General features: G+C 39.0%; 1 protein-coding gene across 7 annotated transcripts in view; it reads left to right on the top strand.

Annotated features, from left to right (window-relative positions):
* rbm27 (RNA binding motif protein 27) overlaps nucleotides 1–20,243 on the top strand; it is a 95,624-nt gene that overhangs the window by 66,078 nt on the left and 9,303 nt on the right. For 3 of the 7 annotated variants that reach the window (XM_033029892.1, XM_033029886.1, XM_033029885.1), the window contains exons 18-21: nucleotides 2,679–2,864; nucleotides 9,293–9,376; nucleotides 14,324–14,434; nucleotides 15,627–16,390. In XM_033029892.1, the coding sequence (XP_032885783.1) occupies nucleotides 2,679–2,864; nucleotides 9,293–9,376; nucleotides 14,324–14,434; nucleotides 15,627–15,836 (591 nt within the window). In that variant the 3' untranslated portion in view covers nucleotides 15,837–16,390. Of the gene's footprint in view, nucleotides 1–2,678; nucleotides 2,865–9,292; nucleotides 9,377–14,323; nucleotides 14,435–15,626; nucleotides 16,391–17,421; nucleotides 17,841–20,243 lie in introns of those variants that run through there. The other 4 variants (XM_033029891.1, XM_033029889.1, XM_033029887.1 and 1 more) reach the window with 3 other exon arrangements.

Below are 20,243 nucleotides of genomic sequence, written 5' to 3'. Positions count from 1 at the left end.
AGCAGCAGTTGAGTCGCTGCCTAACAGCGCCAGTGACACGGGTTCGATCCAGACTATGGGTGCTATCTGTACAGAGTTTGTATATTCTCTCCGTGACTGCGTGAGTTTTCCCCGGGCGCTCCGGTTTCCTCCCACATACCAAAGATATACAGGTTTGTAGGTTAATTGGACTTCAGTAAACATTGTAAATTGTCCCTAGTGTGTATGATAATGCTAGTGTACGGGGATCGCTGGTCGGCATGGACTCGATGGGCCGAAGGGCCTGTTTCTGTGCTGTATTTCTAAACTAAACTAATAATTAACAAATATATAAAACAATTATAAGCAGTTAGAATTCAAGTAAATAACTAAAACATTAAATTAAGTAAATGAATAATATGCTTGCTTTATTTATTGATAACCTTCAGCACATCTTAAACACACGTATCTGTACATGTATGAAAGTTCACAGGATTCCTTTTTTTAATGGGTGGTGTCGAAGCTTTTTGTTAGGGCATAAAGTTCATGTATGGTGAGAGATGCTGCTTCCTCATTTTTCCTTAGTGATTTTGAGAGTACCTATTTGGCAACGGTCAGAAGACTTTTGGGGAGAACCCTGGTGATAACTTTACTTGTGACAAGGAACAGGGCGATTTCTCCACAATTAGTGCATTCAGATTTGTCTGATTTCTTGAAGATGTTCATGATTGCAGTATCTGAGAAATCTCTTGGCATGTCCTCTTCCTGGATGTGGGAAATAAGATTGTGATTTTGTGGCCAAAGTTCATCCTTGTCAAGTTTTAAAACTGGCAAAAGTTATCATACTTTATGTTAAACATTTGACGTATGGTCTTTTCAATGATTTGCCATTCTAGGGTGGTAGTAAGGCTCTTTTAGATCTCTATTTCTGTTTATGCCCCTAGGGCTCCGCCATATGTAGACTTTTTTTGTGGTAGCTAAAACCTTCTAGTCGTGGAAAAATCTCATAAATCTCCTCTCTTCATCCTCCAATATAGTCAGACCTTTCTTATAATGTGGTGACCAGCATTGCATATGATGCTCAAATTAGTACCAAATACATATTATATGTATACTTGGCATCACCTTCCTGTCTATATATTCTTTGCTGTGACTAACAAACAAACCCGTCCTATTTCTCATTTTAACCACTTTATAATGCTTCCCACAAGGGTTTGAGGATATGCGTTCTAAGGTCTATTTGTTCCTCCTCACAATATCCTCTGATTTGCAGTACCTTGTTGCACCTGATCAATGCCATTACTCATATTTTGAACATAGAACAGCACAAGAACAGGCCTTTTGTCTCTCGCATCTGCCTCCACCACCACCCCTGTCAGAGCATTCCAGGCACCCACCACTCTCTGTGCAAAAAAAACAAAAAAACTTGTCCTGCACATCTTTAAATTTTGACTCCGACTTAAACCTATGTCCTCCAGTCCCGGGTAAAACAAAGGTTCGGAATATCTACTCTATCGATGCCCTTCATATTTATATACTTCTATCAAGTTTAAGAATTTCTCTGCGTTAAACATTATGCCGAATTTATGACTAACTGACCAGACATTCTGCAGCTTGAAATCAAAACCTTTCTTCATCCTTATCAACCAGCCAATTTATAATATCTATAAATTTGCTAATGTTTTTAATACTGAGTGTAAATTATTAACATATGCATAAAACGAAATGCAAAGGACCAAGAAATGAACAGTCAGAAATAAAATATATGTGCCTTTCACTCTTACCAGCCTCGGTTAAAAGAGGCAGCGAATGAGGGGGTGACAGTGAATAAATAAATGTTGTGAGCCCAGCGTCCATGTATTGACTCTGCAAAATTGACGAGTTTGAAATATTGGGGTGTGGGGGCAGCATTCAGGAATCTGAGAAATGTGTTAGTAATGGCAGAGCACAGTCAAGCCATTATCAACAGATTCAATTGTTATCAAGTCTATTGGGAAGTCAATGATTCAACAAAATGCTTTTTTTAAACTAATAGTTATATAACATTTTCAGTGCGGATAATGGTTGCATTAAATGCAATGCTGGCAACAACTGCAATTAATTTGATGAAAATGACCAGAGTAAATGCTGTGTTCATATTTTACATTGCCTTTGTTTCATAGGGAAACTTGAATAAATACTATTTAAGTCTCAATCAATGCTTTCTGATCTTAATGATTCTCCATAGCTGAAGAAGGGCATGCTAAATTTTAGTTTAAACTGAGATGTCAATTGCTTCTCGCCATTAATATCAATGTCTACTGCATTTTCTAACCTATTTTCACACACATGAAACTAAGGTATAGTTGCTAACATGGTAAAGGAAATTCTGAAAGTGGAAAAGCTTATTCCAGAAAATATTCCATTGGGAAATTTTCAATAATAAGTACTCGGTGAAGTCTTGAGTTCCGAAGGGTTTCAAAAATAATTGGAGCTATTTGATTTGTTCAGTGTACTTTTTAGTAGACTTTTGCTAATTCTCATATTTTATAATTGTTTCTCACTGCACATCTATAGTTCTGCACTTGTGCAGATCTCTGCATTTCAAATCAGTTCCGTTATTTTTATTCCGATTACATAATGTGAGCTGTGTAGTGCAAATTTGACACGTTGTTTGTGCCAGGTCTTTAATATTAATGCTCATATAAATGGACAGAGGTAAATCCATTGTCTGCTTACAGGCTGCACGATTGGGCATTCTTCCTGGAGGACGTGGGAAGACCATGCAAACACGAGGCAGAGGTCGAGGCAGGAGTGTGAGAGGAAGAGGTGCACAGATGCATATGGTGGTTGATCACAGGCCCAAAATATTAACAGTATTTGGCTTCACAGAGGAGGAAAAAGATGAATTAACGCCACACTTCTCGGTAAGTTCCGACCAGAAACTACTTCACATTTAAATACACTGATCAAATTAATTGTGAGGTTTTCTATTGTGGATTTTTTTGTTTCCTTCATTGCCACTTGTTATTTTTGTTCACAGACCCATGTTTTTAAGTTATCAAGTAATTTGTAAATTATGCCTTAAATTAAAAATGTAGTCCACTGTAAATAAACAAGCATCATTTCTGCATTGACTCTATGACTGAGTTAAGTGAAAAAGAACATGGTTGATGACAAGCAGTCATTGACACTGACAGGCATGTTATAGCAGCATTTCCCTTCCACTCTTACACTTGCAAGCACAGTTTCAGGATCACACTGACTGGAATGCATAGTGCACTTCAATATATGCAAATGTGGAAGAAAAACGGACTGTGAAAAGGTTATAGAATATGTTCTTAATGGAGATTTGTAGTGGAATGAGCTGATGGCTGAAATCTAAAGGATTACGTTTTAGAGTCAATGCAGAATTGATGCTTATGCTTATTTACGTCTTTAGTAGGAAGAATGAAAAGAGGCAATACAAACCAGAGGTTGCAATGGGACCATTCTGAAAAGAGTACAAACCATGTCTGAGAGTTCCAGCCACATTTCCCATTGTGGCACATTGGCACAAGCGACATAGGCAAGAAAAGAGATGCTGCCTTTCCCGCTGAGTTACTCCAGCATTTTGTGACTATCTTTGATTTAAATGAGCTTCTGCAGTTCCTACCTACACATTCTAAATACTTTTCCTTGGATACTCAACTATTCAGATTTTTTTTTGCAAGGAAATTGATGAAGTATTTGTCATCTCTGCTAGAAATAGCTAGCCCAATGACAGGAAAGAGATTGATGTTTTTGCTGAGCCTAATTAGAGTAATAATCACGCAATATGGAAACGGGCCCTTCGGCTCAACTTGTCCTTGCTGACCAAGACACCATTTGCTAGTCCCATTTGACTGTGTTTGACTCGTATCTCTCTCACCCTTTCCTATACATGTGCCTATCCAAATATCTTTTGAATGTTAGACACAAAATGCTGGAATAACTCAGCGGGTCAGGCAGCATCTCTGGAGAAAAGGCATAGGTAATTTTTCGGTTCGAAACCCTTCAGATAGAAAGTCAGGGGAGAGGAAAACTAGAAGTATGATAAAGTTCAGAACAAATCAGAGCCAGCACCAATGTCCAAGGAAAGGTGGAGCCCACAATGTTCCATTGTTGGCTGTGGAAGAGGAGATAATGAAGGGATATATGGATGTCAACTGGCAGGACGACGAAGGTGGGGGAGGGGCGGAGAGAGGGAATGCATGGGTTTCTTAAAATGAGAGAAATCAATATCATACTGCTGGGGTGAAAGGTGCGCAAGTGAAATATGAGGTGCTGTTCCTAGAATTTGCGTGTGACCTCACACTGACAGTGGAAGAGGCCCAGGACAGAAAGGTCAGAATGGGAAGGGGAGTTAAAATGTTTGTCAACCGGGAGATCGCGTAGGCCAAGGTGGACCTGAGTGTAGGTGTTTCACAAAATGACCTGCCCAGTCTATCTCTAATCAACCCCCATCTTTCCAAATGCTGTTTATCTTATCCCTCAGAAATCTCTCCAGTAACTTTCCTACCATTAATGTTTGGCATTTTGGTCTATAGTTCACAGGTTTCTCTTTACAGCCTTTAAATAGAGGCACATCATTAGATACCCTCCACTCTTCTGGCACCTCGCCCATGTTCATTGATGCTTCATATATCTCAGCCAAGACTCTTTTTTCTTCTTTTGTCTTGTTGGATGTATGTTTTAGTTTATTTTTAGTTGTGTATGTGTGGGGGGCAGGGTAAACATGTTTTAGTCTTTTCCTTCGGGGGGGGGATGCGACCTTTTCTTTGGAGCGGGCGGCCTCCAACTGGGGCCGACCTCGAGGCTTCGGAGGTAGTGCCAGGACTCACCATCGCGAAGATGGCCGACTTCGGGGCTGTGGTGGCGCTGCGGCGGCGGCCCGACTTTGGAGCCTCGGAGCCCAGTGGACGACAACATCTGGAGCTCGCAGGTCCCTGGTTGGTTACCGAATCTCCAGAGCTCCTGCAACAACAGCTTCGTCCGCTGGTCTGGAGGGTGGCAGCTTTGTCCGCTCCGGGCCGCGGAGTTTGAACTGGCCCGTTCGCTGAGCTCGGATTCGGCCGCGGTACTTACCATCACCCGGCAGGGGGCCCAACATCAAAAGCCTGGATGGCCTCAACGCAGAGGGAGAACAAGGAAGGAAGAGACAAGGACTTTAAGACTTTTGTCTTCCATCACAGTGACAAGGTGCCTGGCGCACTGTGGTGGATGTTAAACTGTGTTCATTGTATGTTCTGTTATTTTATTCTCTGTCATGACTGCAAGTTATGTAATTTCGTTCAAACTAACAAGTTTGAATGACAGTAAAGGATACTTTATACTTTGACATTTCTTCTCTAGCTTACTACAGTTTTGGATATCTGCTCAGGTCTGGGAGATTTATCTATCTCCTTATGTTCTAGGACATCCATCAGCTTCTTGATATTAATATGGACTGTCCTCAAGACATCTCCATTATTTTTGCGAAGATCCCTGGTCTTATTTTTCTCTGTGGTAGGGGATAAATATTCATCAAGTACCTTGCCAATCTCCTTTGGCTGCACAGATAGACAACTACTTTGATTTCTGAGCGGCCTTATTTGCTCTGCAGTTACCCGTTTCCCCTTAAAATCTCTTGGGATTCTCTTTCATCATATCTGTCAGACTATTTCATCCTCCTTTTTGCTCTCCTGATTTCCAATTTACGTATCTTCTTCAAACCCCTATGCTCCAGAGATACTCTTGACCCAGCTACCTATATCTGACCCATGCCTCTTTTTCTTTCCTGATCAGAGCCTCCATTTCTCTCGTCGTCTAGGGTTCTTCACTCCAGGGTTCTTTGGTTTCATTCTAACAGGTACATGCCTTGATCTTTCTTTATCATACTTTTAAAAGCATCTCACTTGCCAGACATCCCTTTACCCACAAATGATTTACTCCAATCAACTTTTGCAAGCTCCTGTCTAATACCATGAAAGATGGCCTTGCCCCAGTTTAGAACTTTAACTGGTGGACCAGCCCAGTCCTTATCCATAACTACTTCAATGCTAATTAGCAGCCTGTGTTCTTAAAGAGACAATGCTGACTGATTATTGTGGGGATGTTCCCTCCGCTACAACCAAAATCCATTATAAAGAGGTCCGTAATAAAGAGGGTAGACTCTATTTGAATTATGCCTTGATATACTTCTAATAAAACTCCACAAAGAACGACAGCAATTTTTTAAATATTTAACAAAGTTCAACTCGTTGTGTTAAGGAGGTAGACGCAAAATGCTGGTGTAACTCAGCGGGACAGGCAGCATCTCTGCAGAGAAGGAATGGGTGACGTTTTCAGAGACCCTTTTTCAGACTGATGTCGGGAGTGGGCAGGACAGAGGTAGAATGTAGTAGGACAGTAAGACTGGGAGAGCTGGGGAGGGGATGGAGAGAGGGGATAGCAAGGGCTATTTGAAGTTAGAGAAGTCAATGTTCATACCGCTGGGGTGTAAGCTACCCAAGCGAAATATGAGGTGATGTTCTTCCAATTTGCACTGTTCCTCTGACAATGGAGGAGGCCCAGGACAGAAAGGTCCGATTGGGAATGGGAGGGGGAGTTAGTGTTGAGCAACTGGGAGACCAGGTAAGTTTAGGCAGACTGAGCAGAGGTGTTCAGTGCAACGCTCGGTGAGCATGCGCTTGGTCTCACCGATATATAGGCGTCCACACCTGGAACAGCGGATACAGTAGAAGAGGTTGGAGGAGTGCAAGTGAATCTCTGCTTCACCTGAAAAGACTGTTGGGGTCCTTGGATGGAATCGAGGGAGGTGTTAAAGGGACAGGTGTTGCATCTCCTGCGGTTGCAGGGGAATGTACCTGGGGTGGGGGTGGTTTGGGTGGGATGGGACTAGTTGTTCAGGGAGTTGCGGAGGGAACGGTCTTTGCGGAAAGCAGAAAAGGGTGGAGATGGGAAGATGTGGCCAGTAGTGGGATGCTGTTGGAGATGGTGAAAGTGTTGGAGGATTAAATGCTGTATGCGATGGCTGATGGGGTGGAAGGTGAGGACAAGGAGGACTCTGTCCTTGTTGCGAATGGGGGGAAGGGGGCAAGAGCGGAGCTGTGGGATATCGAGGAAACCCTAGTGAGAGCCTCATCAATAATGGAAGAGGGGAACCCCCATTTCCTAAAGAATGAGGACATCTCCGATGATCTAGTATGGAAAACAATCATCAGAGAGGTCCCCTTTCTTTAGGACCAAGCATCTGCAGTTCTTTCCTTCACATTTTAGCTGCGTTATGACCCGTACAACTGGCTCATTAGTGAGTTGTGAAATTAGTTATTGTTGGTGGTTTCTTCCTGATTAATGATAGAGCCATTAGATTTCAATGTAAGTGAAAGAACAGAGAAAAGTCAAAAACATTTAAATTAGGTGGATGGGTTCTACTCTGGTGCATGGAGAATAGGGGAAATTGTTGGGGTGCAGTTTTCTGGTAGATTTGACATATATGACTAATTCCTAATCATATTTGAGATTGGCTACCAATTCGTGATGATCCTATAATTTGTACAGACAAGGAATTCCAAACTTTTGGCCCAATATTTATGACGGCAGGATCGTCAGGAAACGTTGTGGATTTGGGTTTGTAATTGATGGAATGGCTTCAGAGTTTTAGCTAGAGCTCCACAAGTTCTGATGGTTTACATTGTACCCATGGGATTTCACAACTGATAATTGAGGTTGAAGTATCAATCTGAAGAAGGGTCTCGACCCAAAACGTCGCCTATTTCCTTCACTCCATAGATGCTGCCTCACCCGCTGAGTTCCTCCAGCAATTTTGTCTACCTGCTGAGTTACTCTAGCACTTTGTATACTCTCTTGAGTTTTGTTCATTGGTGATGCCATTGGACATGATTGTAAGATGGCTGAGCTGTTTCTGGAGATGCCCTTTACCCGATACCCGAGTGGCAATATCTTCCTTTGCAGTTGTCTAGACTGTTTCAATGGAGTGCTGTGTTACCTATGTTGAAGGATTGAAAGATAATTGAAGCAGCTGATGAAAGGCCTTAGAATGCTGTCTTCAGATATTTTGCATTGATGTCCTGGAGCAAATATGATTGGCTTGCAGGAGTTGTAACCATTGTATATTTTGTCAGATGTAGCTCTAACCGTGAGGATTTTCTCGTCGTCTCCTGTTGACCAATGGTACTAAAAGTACATGCCTGCTATTGTTGGCCAGGTATTTTCATGAAGGAAAGGGCTATTGCACTCGCCTAACTCAATGGGGGGTTTTTAATGAATAGGCAGCATAAAACATTTATACTCGACAATACATTTTTTGTTTGTGTTCACACCAGGGTTATAGTATGTCAAATTTTGGGCTATCATAAACCACAAATTAGATGATTTGCAAGTAGGGCTCTTTTTGATACTGTTTGCACTAACTTTTCAGGATAAGGTTTTACCAGCAAATAAACATTTCCAGTGGATTCATAAAATACATAAAATAAAGTGATTTATGTGTTATATGGTTATATTTGTAGTTAATAACATTTCTGTGAAACATAACTTTATTGTTAAATGACAAAATGGATAATCAAGAGCTGGATCAGTAAATTTTGCATGATCGCACAAGTTCATCCCTTTAGTTTGATTGGATTTGCTCTGCTGTTTGTGGACATGTGGTAGCTTGTCAATTTTTCATATTGTCATGAAATTGCACCAATGTGTTTTGGTTAGGACTGCAGCAAATTGTTCAGCCACAACCACATGCTGAGACCCACTGATGTGATTGTACTATGTATTTGTCACCAAAGGAGAGAACAGTCTAACAAATAAAAGTAGAATCCCTTTTTAGTCTGCAACGATTTTGATTTTATATAATATAATATCGTCCATTCCCTATTATATATTTTTACTGAAGGTTGCTTCTTAAGTGAATGCTGATGTCCCACGGAGGAATTTGAGCGAAAGAATATGTGCTCTCATTAATGCCGTGGGAATTATCATCAAACCAATTGTAATATGGCTTCAGATATGTTCAATTGTATTAATGCAATCAAAATACAACATGTTTTACAATCTGTTGTTTGGGGGACTATCATTATGAACTATCAAAGAGTAAAACAAAACTATAAGAACTTAAGTGCACAATAAAATAACATCCTGAGAGTTTACATCTTCAGAAGCTTTACATTTGCAGAAAAATTTAGCTGAAGGATTTAATTGAATTGTTAACATTAGTTCTGTGACTTCACCATGTTTTGTGCTTTATTATTTGGAAACGGAAGCTGATGGCTCACATTTTAAGTTGAGCAGATTTCTTTCCGTTTAATCTTTTAAAATGCCTTTCGTCTGGTTTCTTTAGAAATTTGGAGAAGTAGAAGATTTTCAAGAGGATACTCCTTTAAGTGTTAGAATAACATTTAAGTCGAGAATTGAAGCAGAAAATGTAAGTAGTATGATTGACGCACTGTTAATTATATGATTTTTGCCAGATTATTACATCTTAAGGCATAAGCATAATGGTTGACTCCGTTGTCTTCAAGTGCATCTTAGGATGGGCAAAACTATTGTATTGCACATCCCAAGGATAAGAAATAATACTCTTCATTTTTTTTTCACTGTCCTGGATTGCATACTCTTGCAATCAGAGTTATGAAAAGGAAATCATATTTTTCAAATTTGTTGGAGATCTTGAGGTTGCAGGATGGACAAAGGGAAATTAATAGATGCAATGGATTCTAACTACCTAAAGAAGCTCATGGCCAAGGGAGTAATATATCAGCATGGATAGATTGACGAGCTAACAGGAAATGTGGGTCATTTTTGTGACATTGTATAACTAGTAGGTTGCCACCAGGATCAGTGCAAGGGCCTTATTTGTATACAATCTATGTTAATGATCAAGTTATACAGTAATTGGGAAAGCAAGTTTTAAGGACGACACAGTATGCAAAGGGATATAGCTGGGTTAAGTTAAAAAAAAATAACGGATAGAGTATAAATAAGGGAAATTTGGCACGATATTATCTGAATGTTTAGCTATTATCAAATGATGCAATACAAAGATTTGGCTGTTAACACCGTTAAATAATTAGGAAGGCAAATTTAATGTTTTATAGACGTAAAGGTGGTTTGTTAATATTGTACATTGTGGCATTAACATAAGAAAGAGTACTAACATAACAAGTGCTTTATCCAGCCTTATATACTCTACCATTCAGTAACATCCAAGCCTCAACTCCATTTCGTGACTAAGCAGTTGACTCGCCTAAAATCTCTTTCAGCTCTGATTGTATTCAGTAATTCCACCCTCCACTGTTCTGTCGGTGCAAATAATTCCAAAGGCTTGCAACACTGAAGGAAGAAATTTTTCCTCGCTTGTATTTTAAATGGGCCAGTCGTTAATCTGAAATAATGCCCCGATTCCAGATTTGCCCAGAGTAAACATCCTCTCAGTATCAAAACTGTTAAATCTTTCCGAATGTTTGTGTTTCAATGGGCTAAAATCTCATTCTTATAGTCTGATGAATTTTAAGTCAAACCTGCTTAATATTTTCTCATGATATTCCTTTTACCCAATGAATCAATCGAGTTAACCTAAAATGCCCAAGTGCAAGTTTACCCCTTCCTAAACAAGGAGACTAAGACTCACCAGTACTCCAGGATAGTTTAACCATCTTTTACGCAATTGCAACCTGGTTTCCAACCATCTACTAAGATTTGGAGACATATATTTGAAACCCACTGAGTCGAGCAGCCACAGCAAACAGTTCAGTGGTAATTTGGGATGGGCAATAAATGTCAGACCTGCTTGCAGTATTAAAATTGTGATCATTTACAATATAGACAACGTAATTCTGTATTAAGATAGTTCCTGTAATATTTCCATATCACAGTGAAGTCTTTAGATCCAAAAGAAAATTAGATTTAACTACTTAAAGGCTGGTTCTTCAAATGTCGAACATGTTTATGAATTGTAAAATTTCCTGTTTAACTGATTTGTAAGGCTTTGTGTAATCTCAGTAACTGCAGAGTCCAGTTTCAAGTACAAATACTTTAACAAAAAAATTGCTGCTCCAACAACATGTCTGTATTTGAACCCGGTTCAAGGACTGATTAAACTACATAAATATAGCGCTTAAATATTTTCTTTCTGGTCATCAAAACTTGTTTAGTGTTAATCAGTATGGCAGGGAACTGAGTGTGTTTACATTGCAGGTGGAAATAATGTTCTGGGTTTTGAGATAGGACAGATCTGTGATTAATAATAATAATAATACATTTTATTTATGGGCGCCTTTCAAGAGTCTCAAGGACACCTTGCAAGAATTTAGCAGGTAGAGGAAAAACATGTAAGGGGAATGAAATAAATAGTAGAGACATGACTAGTACACAAAGTAAAGACAGAATACAATTCAAAACACAATATGAGGCAATTAATGCACAGATGAAAAGGGAGGGGGACGTGGGGCTAAGGATAGGCAGTGGTGAAGAGATGGGTCTTGAGGCGGGACTGGAAGATGGTGAGGGACACGGAATTGCGGATCAGTTGGGGGAGGGAGTTCCAGAGCCTGGGAGCTGCCCTGGAGAAGGCTCTGTCCCCAAAACTGCGGAGGTTGGACTTGTGGATGGAGAGGAGACCGGCTGATGTGGATCTGAGGGACCGTGAGGGTTGGTAGGGGGAGAGGAGGTCAGTGAGATATGGGGGGGCCAGATGGTGGAGGGCTTTGTAGGTGAGGATCAGGATTTTGTAGTTGGTCCGGTGGGAGATGGGAAGCCAGTGAAGTTGTTTGAGGACTGGAGTGATGTGATGCCAGGATTTGGTGTGGGTGATGAGTCGGGCGGCTGCGTTCTGGACCAGTTGGAGTCGGTTGATGTAGGTGGAGCTGATGCCAAGGAGAAGTGAGTTGCAGTAGTCCAGTCGGGAGGAGATGAAGGCATGGATGAGTCTTTCAGCAGCGGGTGGTATGAGAGAGGGTCTGAGTTTGGCGATGTTGCGGAGATGAAAGAAATGATTGAGCAGTTCTCCCTGCTGCTGTCCAGCTACAATGGCAGGATATTGCATATGTTGGTGTCAGAAATAAAAAGAAAATTCTACAAGCATTCAGCCTGATCAAACAAATCTATTCAATGAATGAGAAATTTAAAAAGTACATGGAAAATAACTTTTCCCCAACTAATGAACGAGATTAAGGATGGTATCAGATTAAAAGCAAAGCAAGTGCAAAATCTAAAAATAACGAACCAAAACAGAATATGAGAATAAACTAGCAAGAATAAATTTGATCAGTCTGAAGAAGGTTCTCAACTCAAAGGGTCACCCATTCCTTCTCTCCAGAGATGCTGCCTGTCCCGCTGAGTTACTCCAGCACTTTTTTTTCTAGCAAGAATAAAACCGATTCTAGGTGTTATTGGATTGTAAATAAGAGAGTAGTGAAGTAAGAATTGGTCCTTAAGTGATAACTGTTATTAAAGATACATATTACATTAATTGGGATTAAAAGCCAACAAATTCCTGGAGTTGATAATATTGTTTTTTTTCATAAATTCCAAGGAATTTGGAGCACCACTGTTTATTGGAAGGTAGAAAATACAATACTTCCATTAAAGGAAAGAGAGGGATGGAATTATGAACTGCAACTCAAATTCTCAGCAGGTCAGGCAGCATCTGTGGAAAGAGAAACAGTTAACATTTCTGATCCAAGACCCTTTGTCAAAACTGGGAAAGTGAACTGGAGACGTTGCAGTTCTGATACAAGGTCCAGGGCCAGAAATGTTTCTGCACTCTGTATCTTCCATTTTTTGCTTTATCTGTTGTGGTTGAGTTTGGTTCAATTTTATTTATGTATGGTACAACTGATCTGTTTGGATAGCAAACTAAAAAGTATTAATTGTAGTTCCATTCACATGACGATAATAAACCTAAACCAGATGTGCTACCTAACTTGCTGAGTGTTTCCAGCATTTTCCGTTTTTATGTTGTGTTTTCCAGCATGTGTGGTTTTTGATTTTCAGATAATCTTGACATTAGTTATTGCGAAAACATGATCTGGTTTACTAATCAAGATAATGTTGGAAATCTTTATCAAGAAAGAGGTAGCTTGCACTTGTATGATCATAGGTATATGATCATCAATGTGATTAATATGAGTGAATATCATCGATATAATTTAAAAAGAGACAAAAAGATGTTCAAAATGAATGCCTGTCCTTAACAGTGGAATTTGGTGCAATCGATTCTTTAAAATACAATTGTGCTACGAGGTTAAACCCTATCTTTAAGAAAGGTGATGAGAATTTAATATAAAAACTTTCCGCAGTTGTATGGGCAATACAAATGTAGATTTAACTAAGTTAAGCAGGACAAGTAAGTAGTGTTATGATAGGGAGTGAGAAGTTTATGCTGAAGTTAATCTGTCCCAATATATAATGGACAAATGATGTTTGCATGAACATGAATATGTTGGTAAAAAAATGTATTAAGGCCATTGCAAACAACATAATAGAAAGTTAACTAACTTTTTCTCATGTGGGATGAGCTGGGTGGGAAAGAACTGCAGATGCTGGTTTAAATCGAAGGTAGACACAAAATGCTGGAATAACTCAGCGGGACAGGCAGCATCTCTGGAGAGAAGGAATGGGTGACGTTTCAGGTCGAGACCCTTCTTCAGACCTGGGAATGGTTCCAAACAACGCAAGTCCCAAATTTTCTGACATGTTTGGAATGGTGAACCTTTCTGTTTGCTCCACTGCTGGACTTCATGTGAAATCCAATAGTGGAATGCTCTCTTCCTGTAATTCCACAATGTTTATGCTAAGGAATTTACTCTTGCATCCTGTGCAAGGTTAAATCTACGACCCCACTGATGTTAATGGGAGTTTCAGGCTGCAGAAAAAGCAGGTTTCTCTCTTAATAAATATTTATTTTAAAGTGTGTTTTCAGGTGATTTTATTTTAAATTAATTGGATCACTTTTAATAGTTGTGTGTCCCTGAATACAAGAGGCAGTGGGTTGAATCGTGCCTTCTTCCAACCAGCAGTTCTGTATGGAACCATTGCTAGCAGATGGTTCAACCGTAATGTTCTGTAAATCTTGTACTAATGAGCATGCACGCAAAAGTCTGAACCAAGCTGGAGATCTGATGCCGCACAGAGCGGCAGCACTGGATTCCCCATTCATGCCAATATCGGACCACTATACTAACGAGGGGCTGGATGCACTTTGCATCTAGTCCCTCAGCTTCATACGAGGGAAGACTATTGTGCAACCTCAGGAAAAAGGTAAGTGCTTATGTTATTTTACTTTATTTGAATGGTTTTCATTTTTGTTAGCATGTTAATATGTTTTTAATTCAATTACTTTTATGTAAAGTTTTTTTTCAATTGTGCACAGGCAGCAAATCAGGGAGCAAAGTTCAAAGGTCGAAACCTTCAGATCTCCTGGTACAAGCCAAAAGCACCTTCAGTATCAACGGAACCAGAGGAGGAGGAAACAAAAGAAGAGGTACTGCACTGGCCATAGAATTTCTCTCTGCTTGGAATAATACAGTTGTGCTAGTAACACCTGCCCCCACCTTCCCCCTCCGCTTCCCTCAACCATTCTTATCAAATCTCACTCTGATCAGGATACCCCGAGGAGGAACATGCCAGAAAATATGCCTCCTTAGTTTGTTCAAGTTAACTGTAATGTTTTCCGCATTACCTATATACTTTGAAATATTATTAAATTTATTTTGTTTTGTGAGGTGAGAACGAACTTGAAGTGTGCCTAATGGTTACTGATGGAAATTCTTAACGTTGCTTGAATAGGTGCCAGTGACTGACACAAGCTTTCAAGCTGTGCTTGTTGCTGTTGCACGTACACTACAGAACAGCAATGCTTGCCCAGAAGTCAAATTTGATGGGGCTATCATTACTGTGAACTTCAGACAAGCACGTGAATTAACTGAATATATATCTTTCCTTTCTTGAAGGTGCCACAGCATTCCATTTCCCACCCAAGAGTCCATTCCTTGTACGGTTATTTACATGCTCCTGTGACCTAATCCTTCATCTCTGCGATTTTACTTGCTAAGATAACACTTGGCAATACCAATTTGGATTTGAATGCAAGTGTCCATTCTTTTCTAAAAGTTCTTAACTATATTAGAACATATGATTAAGCAAATTTGCCATTTGACCCTTCATGCTTGCTCTGTCATGCAGGAAGTCATAACTGATTTTAGGAATGAGTATAACTTATTTTTGGTAATATAGTATGTCTGTTATAGGCCAATATAGTTAGTCAATGATAGCTTTAATACTTTCAGATCAAATATTTTTTTGTGAGTGTTTCCACTTCATTGATTATAAGCTTCCTTTTTTTCCAGTATTAAATTAATTATTACGTTTAGAAATGATGCTATATTTCATTGCTTCATATCAGTATACTGAACTAATTACTGAACAGGGGAAACTAAATTAACTCATCTCCTGCAATTAGCACTAGGATATTATATTTATTGTACAAACTTTTCATCCGACTCCATAGATGCTGTTGAAATTTAGAAATACATTTTAAAAAGATGGTAAACGCTTCAATTTGCATGTTGCTGCAGTCTTGGAAAGCTCACGATTATTCTTTGAAAATCAATTAAAAGTGAAGCTTGTGTGACTCGGAGAATTCTATTAACTTTCATTCTGCTAATCATTTCCAGCTGTCCATGATTCGCTGTAGGATATGTGTTTATGGTTCATTGAACATTATTAAAGATATTAAATTGCTGTGGTCAAATTCCCAACGCTTAGATTTGTACGGAACATCAATACAGATGAAATGGAGAACCACTGCAAGCTTGAAATTTAAAAAAAAAGTTGGCAGAAGTATACTTTGCCAACTAAAAATAGAAAAGTTAATGCTTTGCTAAAAAATGGTTTATCAGAACTGTGGGGGAAAGGCATGACAATTTTACAAATGTTATGAAATACAAAAAATTGTAATAACAAATTGTGCTGTTTAATTCCTTCAATGTAACACCTTCAAGCTATAATTCTTTCAATGTAACACCACCAAGCTGTCAATAGCCCTGAAAATGCAAAATACTGCAGATGCTGAAAATCTGTGAAACAGAAAATGTTGGAAATATTCAGCGTGTCCGGCAGCATCTGCAGAGTGAAAAATAGTTAACATTTCAGATTGATGGCCTTTCATCAGAGTTACATAGCATTCTCGAGTGCATGTTTCTCATGATGTAAATAGATATAGATTTTTTTGGTAAAACCTACAGATTTTTTTCCCATTTGTTGAACTAGATTTGATCAGAAAATCTTAAACAAGCTGCATTTGCAAAGAATCTGTCAAGATGTCTTTGCTACGTCTTTATATAGGTAATGACATTTGTTGTTAGATACTATATTTTATTTTATGAATGGTGAATTTCTTTTGTAGTCTGTAATTCCCTGAATTAAATCATGAACATTGTTCAAGAATTCAATAAGTACTTTTTAAAATTGGGTTTGTCTTTTCAATTTATTTATAAATCATAAGCATCAATAAAAGTGCTTGTTCAGGTTTAAGGGCATATTTCTCAGTTGTGTTTTGGGATCTTCTGTTAGATACAACACAAAATATGATCATATTGAACGCTTTTATTTTAGAAAATTCTCTTTATATGAATGATATAAGAATTTGCAACAGGGCCAGGTGTGAAAGCTAATCTGTTCCTGGATTATTAGGATACAAGTAGTTGAATCAAGATTGGTAGTGCCACTTGATACAATAATTGGAAATTATTTTGATTAGTTGAATAGAGTACAGAATGTTGTGAAATTACAATTAATTTATCTTTCTGATGGAAGTGATGACAGATAATGATACAAAAATACTAATTTGTTCAAGGAGGATTGAAGTTGTCATCTGAGCAGTAAACAGTTATTCTTGTTCCTCATGGAGAAAATATATTTTAGTTGCCATAAAATCGTCAAATTTTGATTAAAAAATGTGCAATGTTTTTCGCTGAAGCTAAATGTAGGTCTCTGTTACTTTAATTTCTAACTCCATTAGTTTGATGAAGGTGTGATGCATCATTCATTTGAACTAAGTTAACTTCCTGCTGACAGGAGCGAGAGAGAGAGAGAGAGAGAAATTCTACAGCACAATTTCAAGGTTAAGGAATGAAGATGTAATACTTTGAAGGGAACCTATCACTTTTTTTGATTCATTTGAATCTAGTTTATTCAAATTGGACCTATGGTTTTGGGAAGTAATTTTTGAATATTAAATTGACACATTTTGAGTAAGCTCAAAAGAACAAAATCTGTGATTGGTAAGTAAATGTAGGAATATTTGAGAATAGCCAGTCAGGAGGAATGAAATTCCAATAGAAGCTGGAATACTTAAAGTAAATACGATTGCCACTGTCAGATTAATTTTTTAGTTGTGGGTTATAGAAATGGATTTTTCCAGTCCCATCTGCAGGGTCTTGTTTAAATAAATATTACGTGTTATTCCAGCTCCAGGGAGACCAACAGGAAGGAGGTCAATGAATGAGGAAACTATAGCTGTTATACACAAGGCATATGATGAACAAAGCAATTAACTGAAAAGCCCAGCACTTGTTACAGGTTTACGTGTTGTAGCATGTACTCCAATGCATTATCTAAAAACTACAGAGAAAGGTGATTAGGGGAAATATGGACTGCATTAAGTAAAAGTATCATATATTTCCTGTCCTTCCCACTCAAAGTATTTCCCATCAGTAAGCAAGATAAAGATGATACTGTGATGCATGCTTATATGTATGTAGCAGATAAACTATATGTACCAAAGAATCCTGAAATAAAGTATTTTCTTGTCTCTGTTTTTGAAGTATTAGTATGATCTCTGTGTGACACCTAATGCTATTTAATAAAAAATATAATCAAACAAAAACCTAGTTTCTGGTGGCACTAATTTGCCAAAACCCATAGTTCAAAAATTGTTCTAATATGTGATTTCTGGTGGATGTACACGAGGAAGATTGTTTTTCAGAGTTTTTTCGTAACTAATGCCACTTAATTAAATGGGATTCCTCTCTCAGCTGTTTGATTGTTTGTGAACTGGCTCCAGAGTGCAGAATTTGACTGGATTGCATGTCTTATTCGATAAACGATTCCTTTATCGCTCTAAAACAATTGTTAATGGTTTGGTCTGTTCATAAAAATGTTTGGAGTGGTTGCACCCTATGTTCAGTGACCTGCTGTAAATGGATTTGTTGCTTTAGATCCTGCTTCTCTGCTTTCATGCAGAGATTTGCTTTTGAGGATCACATAGTTAAGATTCCTTTAGCAAAGCATGCTTTCCAGTTAAATTTGAAATAAGAATCTTGAATCAACCTGCATACATAAACGATTGGAAACAAACAAGGCGGCCCTTTATAGACCAAAGAAACAGAAGGTAAAGTAAGCAACCGTAAATTAACAGTGCCAAATGTTGCAAATTTGTATGCTAATATTGGCATGCCTGCCAATATATGGCAGATGAAAAAGGCAATGGATTTGCTCAAGTTAGAAAAGCTTGGGATGGCTACAATACTTTGTGAGCATAAATAGGGGAAATAAATTTGTGTAAACTTGCTTTCTTACTTTCCCAGCAGAACTAACTTTGTACAGTGCCCTCCATAATGTTTGGGACAAAGTCCCACGCCTCTACTCCACAATTTGAGATTTGTAAAAAAATGTAAAATCACATGTGGTTAAAGTGCACATTGTCAGATTTTATTAAAGGGTAATTTTATACATTTTGGTTTCACCATGTAGAAATTACATTTGTGTTTATACACTAGTCCCCCCATTTCAGGGCACATAATGTTTGGGACACATGGCTTCATAAGCGTTTGTAATTGCTCAGGTGTGTTTAATTGCCTCCTTGATGCAGGTATAAGAGAGCTCTCAGCGCCTAGTCTTTCCTCCAGTCTTTCCATCACCTTTGGGAACTTTTATTGCTGTTTATCAACATGAAGACCAAAGTTGTGCCAATGAAAGTCAAATAAGCCATTATGAGACTGAGAAACAAGAATAAAATTGTTCGAGACATCAGCCAAACCTTAGGCTTACCAAAATCAACTGTTTGGAACATCATTAAGAAGAAAGAGAGCACTGGTGAGCTTACTAATCGCAAACAAATCGCAGGCCAAGGAAGACCTCAACAGCTGCTGACAGAAGAATTCTCTCTATAATAAAGATAAAACCCCAAATACCTGTCTGCCAGATCAGAAACACTCTTCAGGAGTCAGGTGTGGATTTGGGGTGGGAGATTGCAACCTTCATGTGGTCCGCCCTGTCGGTGTGCACAATCAAATAAGGTCAAATAGAACGTTGTCCTACATCTTTAGGCTGTGCACGCCATACGCAAGAAGGTGTGGATTTGTCAATGACCACTGTCCGCAGAAGACTTCATGAACAAATACAGAGGCTACACTGCAAGATGCAGATCACTAGTTAACCCCAAAAATAGGATGGCCGGGTTACAGTTTGCCAAGTAGTACTTAAAAGAGCAACCACAGTTCTGGAAAAAGGTCTTGTGGACAGATGAGACAAAGATTAACTTGAATCAGAGTGATGGCAAGAGCAAAGTATGGAGGAGTGAAGGAACTGCCCAAGATCCAAAGCAAACCACCTCATCTGTGAAACACGGTGGTGGAGGTGTTATGGCCTGGGCATGTATGGCTGCTGAAGGTACTGGCTCACTTATCTTCATTGATGATACAACTGCTGATGGTAGTAACATAATGAATTCTGAAGTGTATAGACATATCCTATCTGGTCGTTCAAACAAATGCCTCAAAACTCATTGGCTGGCAGTTTATTCTACAGCAAGACAATCTGAAGAAGGGTTTTGGCCTGAAACGTTGCCTATTTCCTACCCTCCATAGATGCTACTGCACCTGCAGAGTTTCTCCAGCATTTTTGTCTACCTTCGATTTTCCAGCATCTGCAGTTCCTTCTTAAACAATGATCCCAAATATACTGCTAAAGCAACAAAGGAGTTTTTCCAAAGCTAAAAAAATGGTAAATTCTTGAATGACCAAGTCAATCACCTGATCTGAACCCAATTGAGCATGCCTTTTATATGCTGAAGAGAAAACTGAAGGGGACTAGCCTCCAAAACAAGCATAAGCTAAAAATGGCTGCAATACAGGCCTGGCAGAGCATCACAAGAGAATGTGGCGGACCAATTGAATAACTACTTTGGTTCCGTCTTCACTAAGGAAGACATAAATAATCTGCCGGAAATAGCAGGGGACCGCGGGTCAAAGGAGTTGGAGGAATTGAGTGAAATCCAGGTTAGCCGGGAA

The sequence above is a fragment of the Amblyraja radiata genome, chromosome 11 (genome assembly GCF_010909765.2).
Source record: "Amblyraja radiata isolate CabotCenter1 chromosome 11, sAmbRad1.1.pri, whole genome shotgun sequence".
NCBI lineage: Eukaryota > Metazoa > Chordata > Chondrichthyes > Rajiformes > Rajidae > Amblyraja > Amblyraja radiata.
The sequence above is the reverse complement of the archived record's forward strand: the minus strand, read 5'-3'. Positions and strand labels throughout refer to the sequence as shown.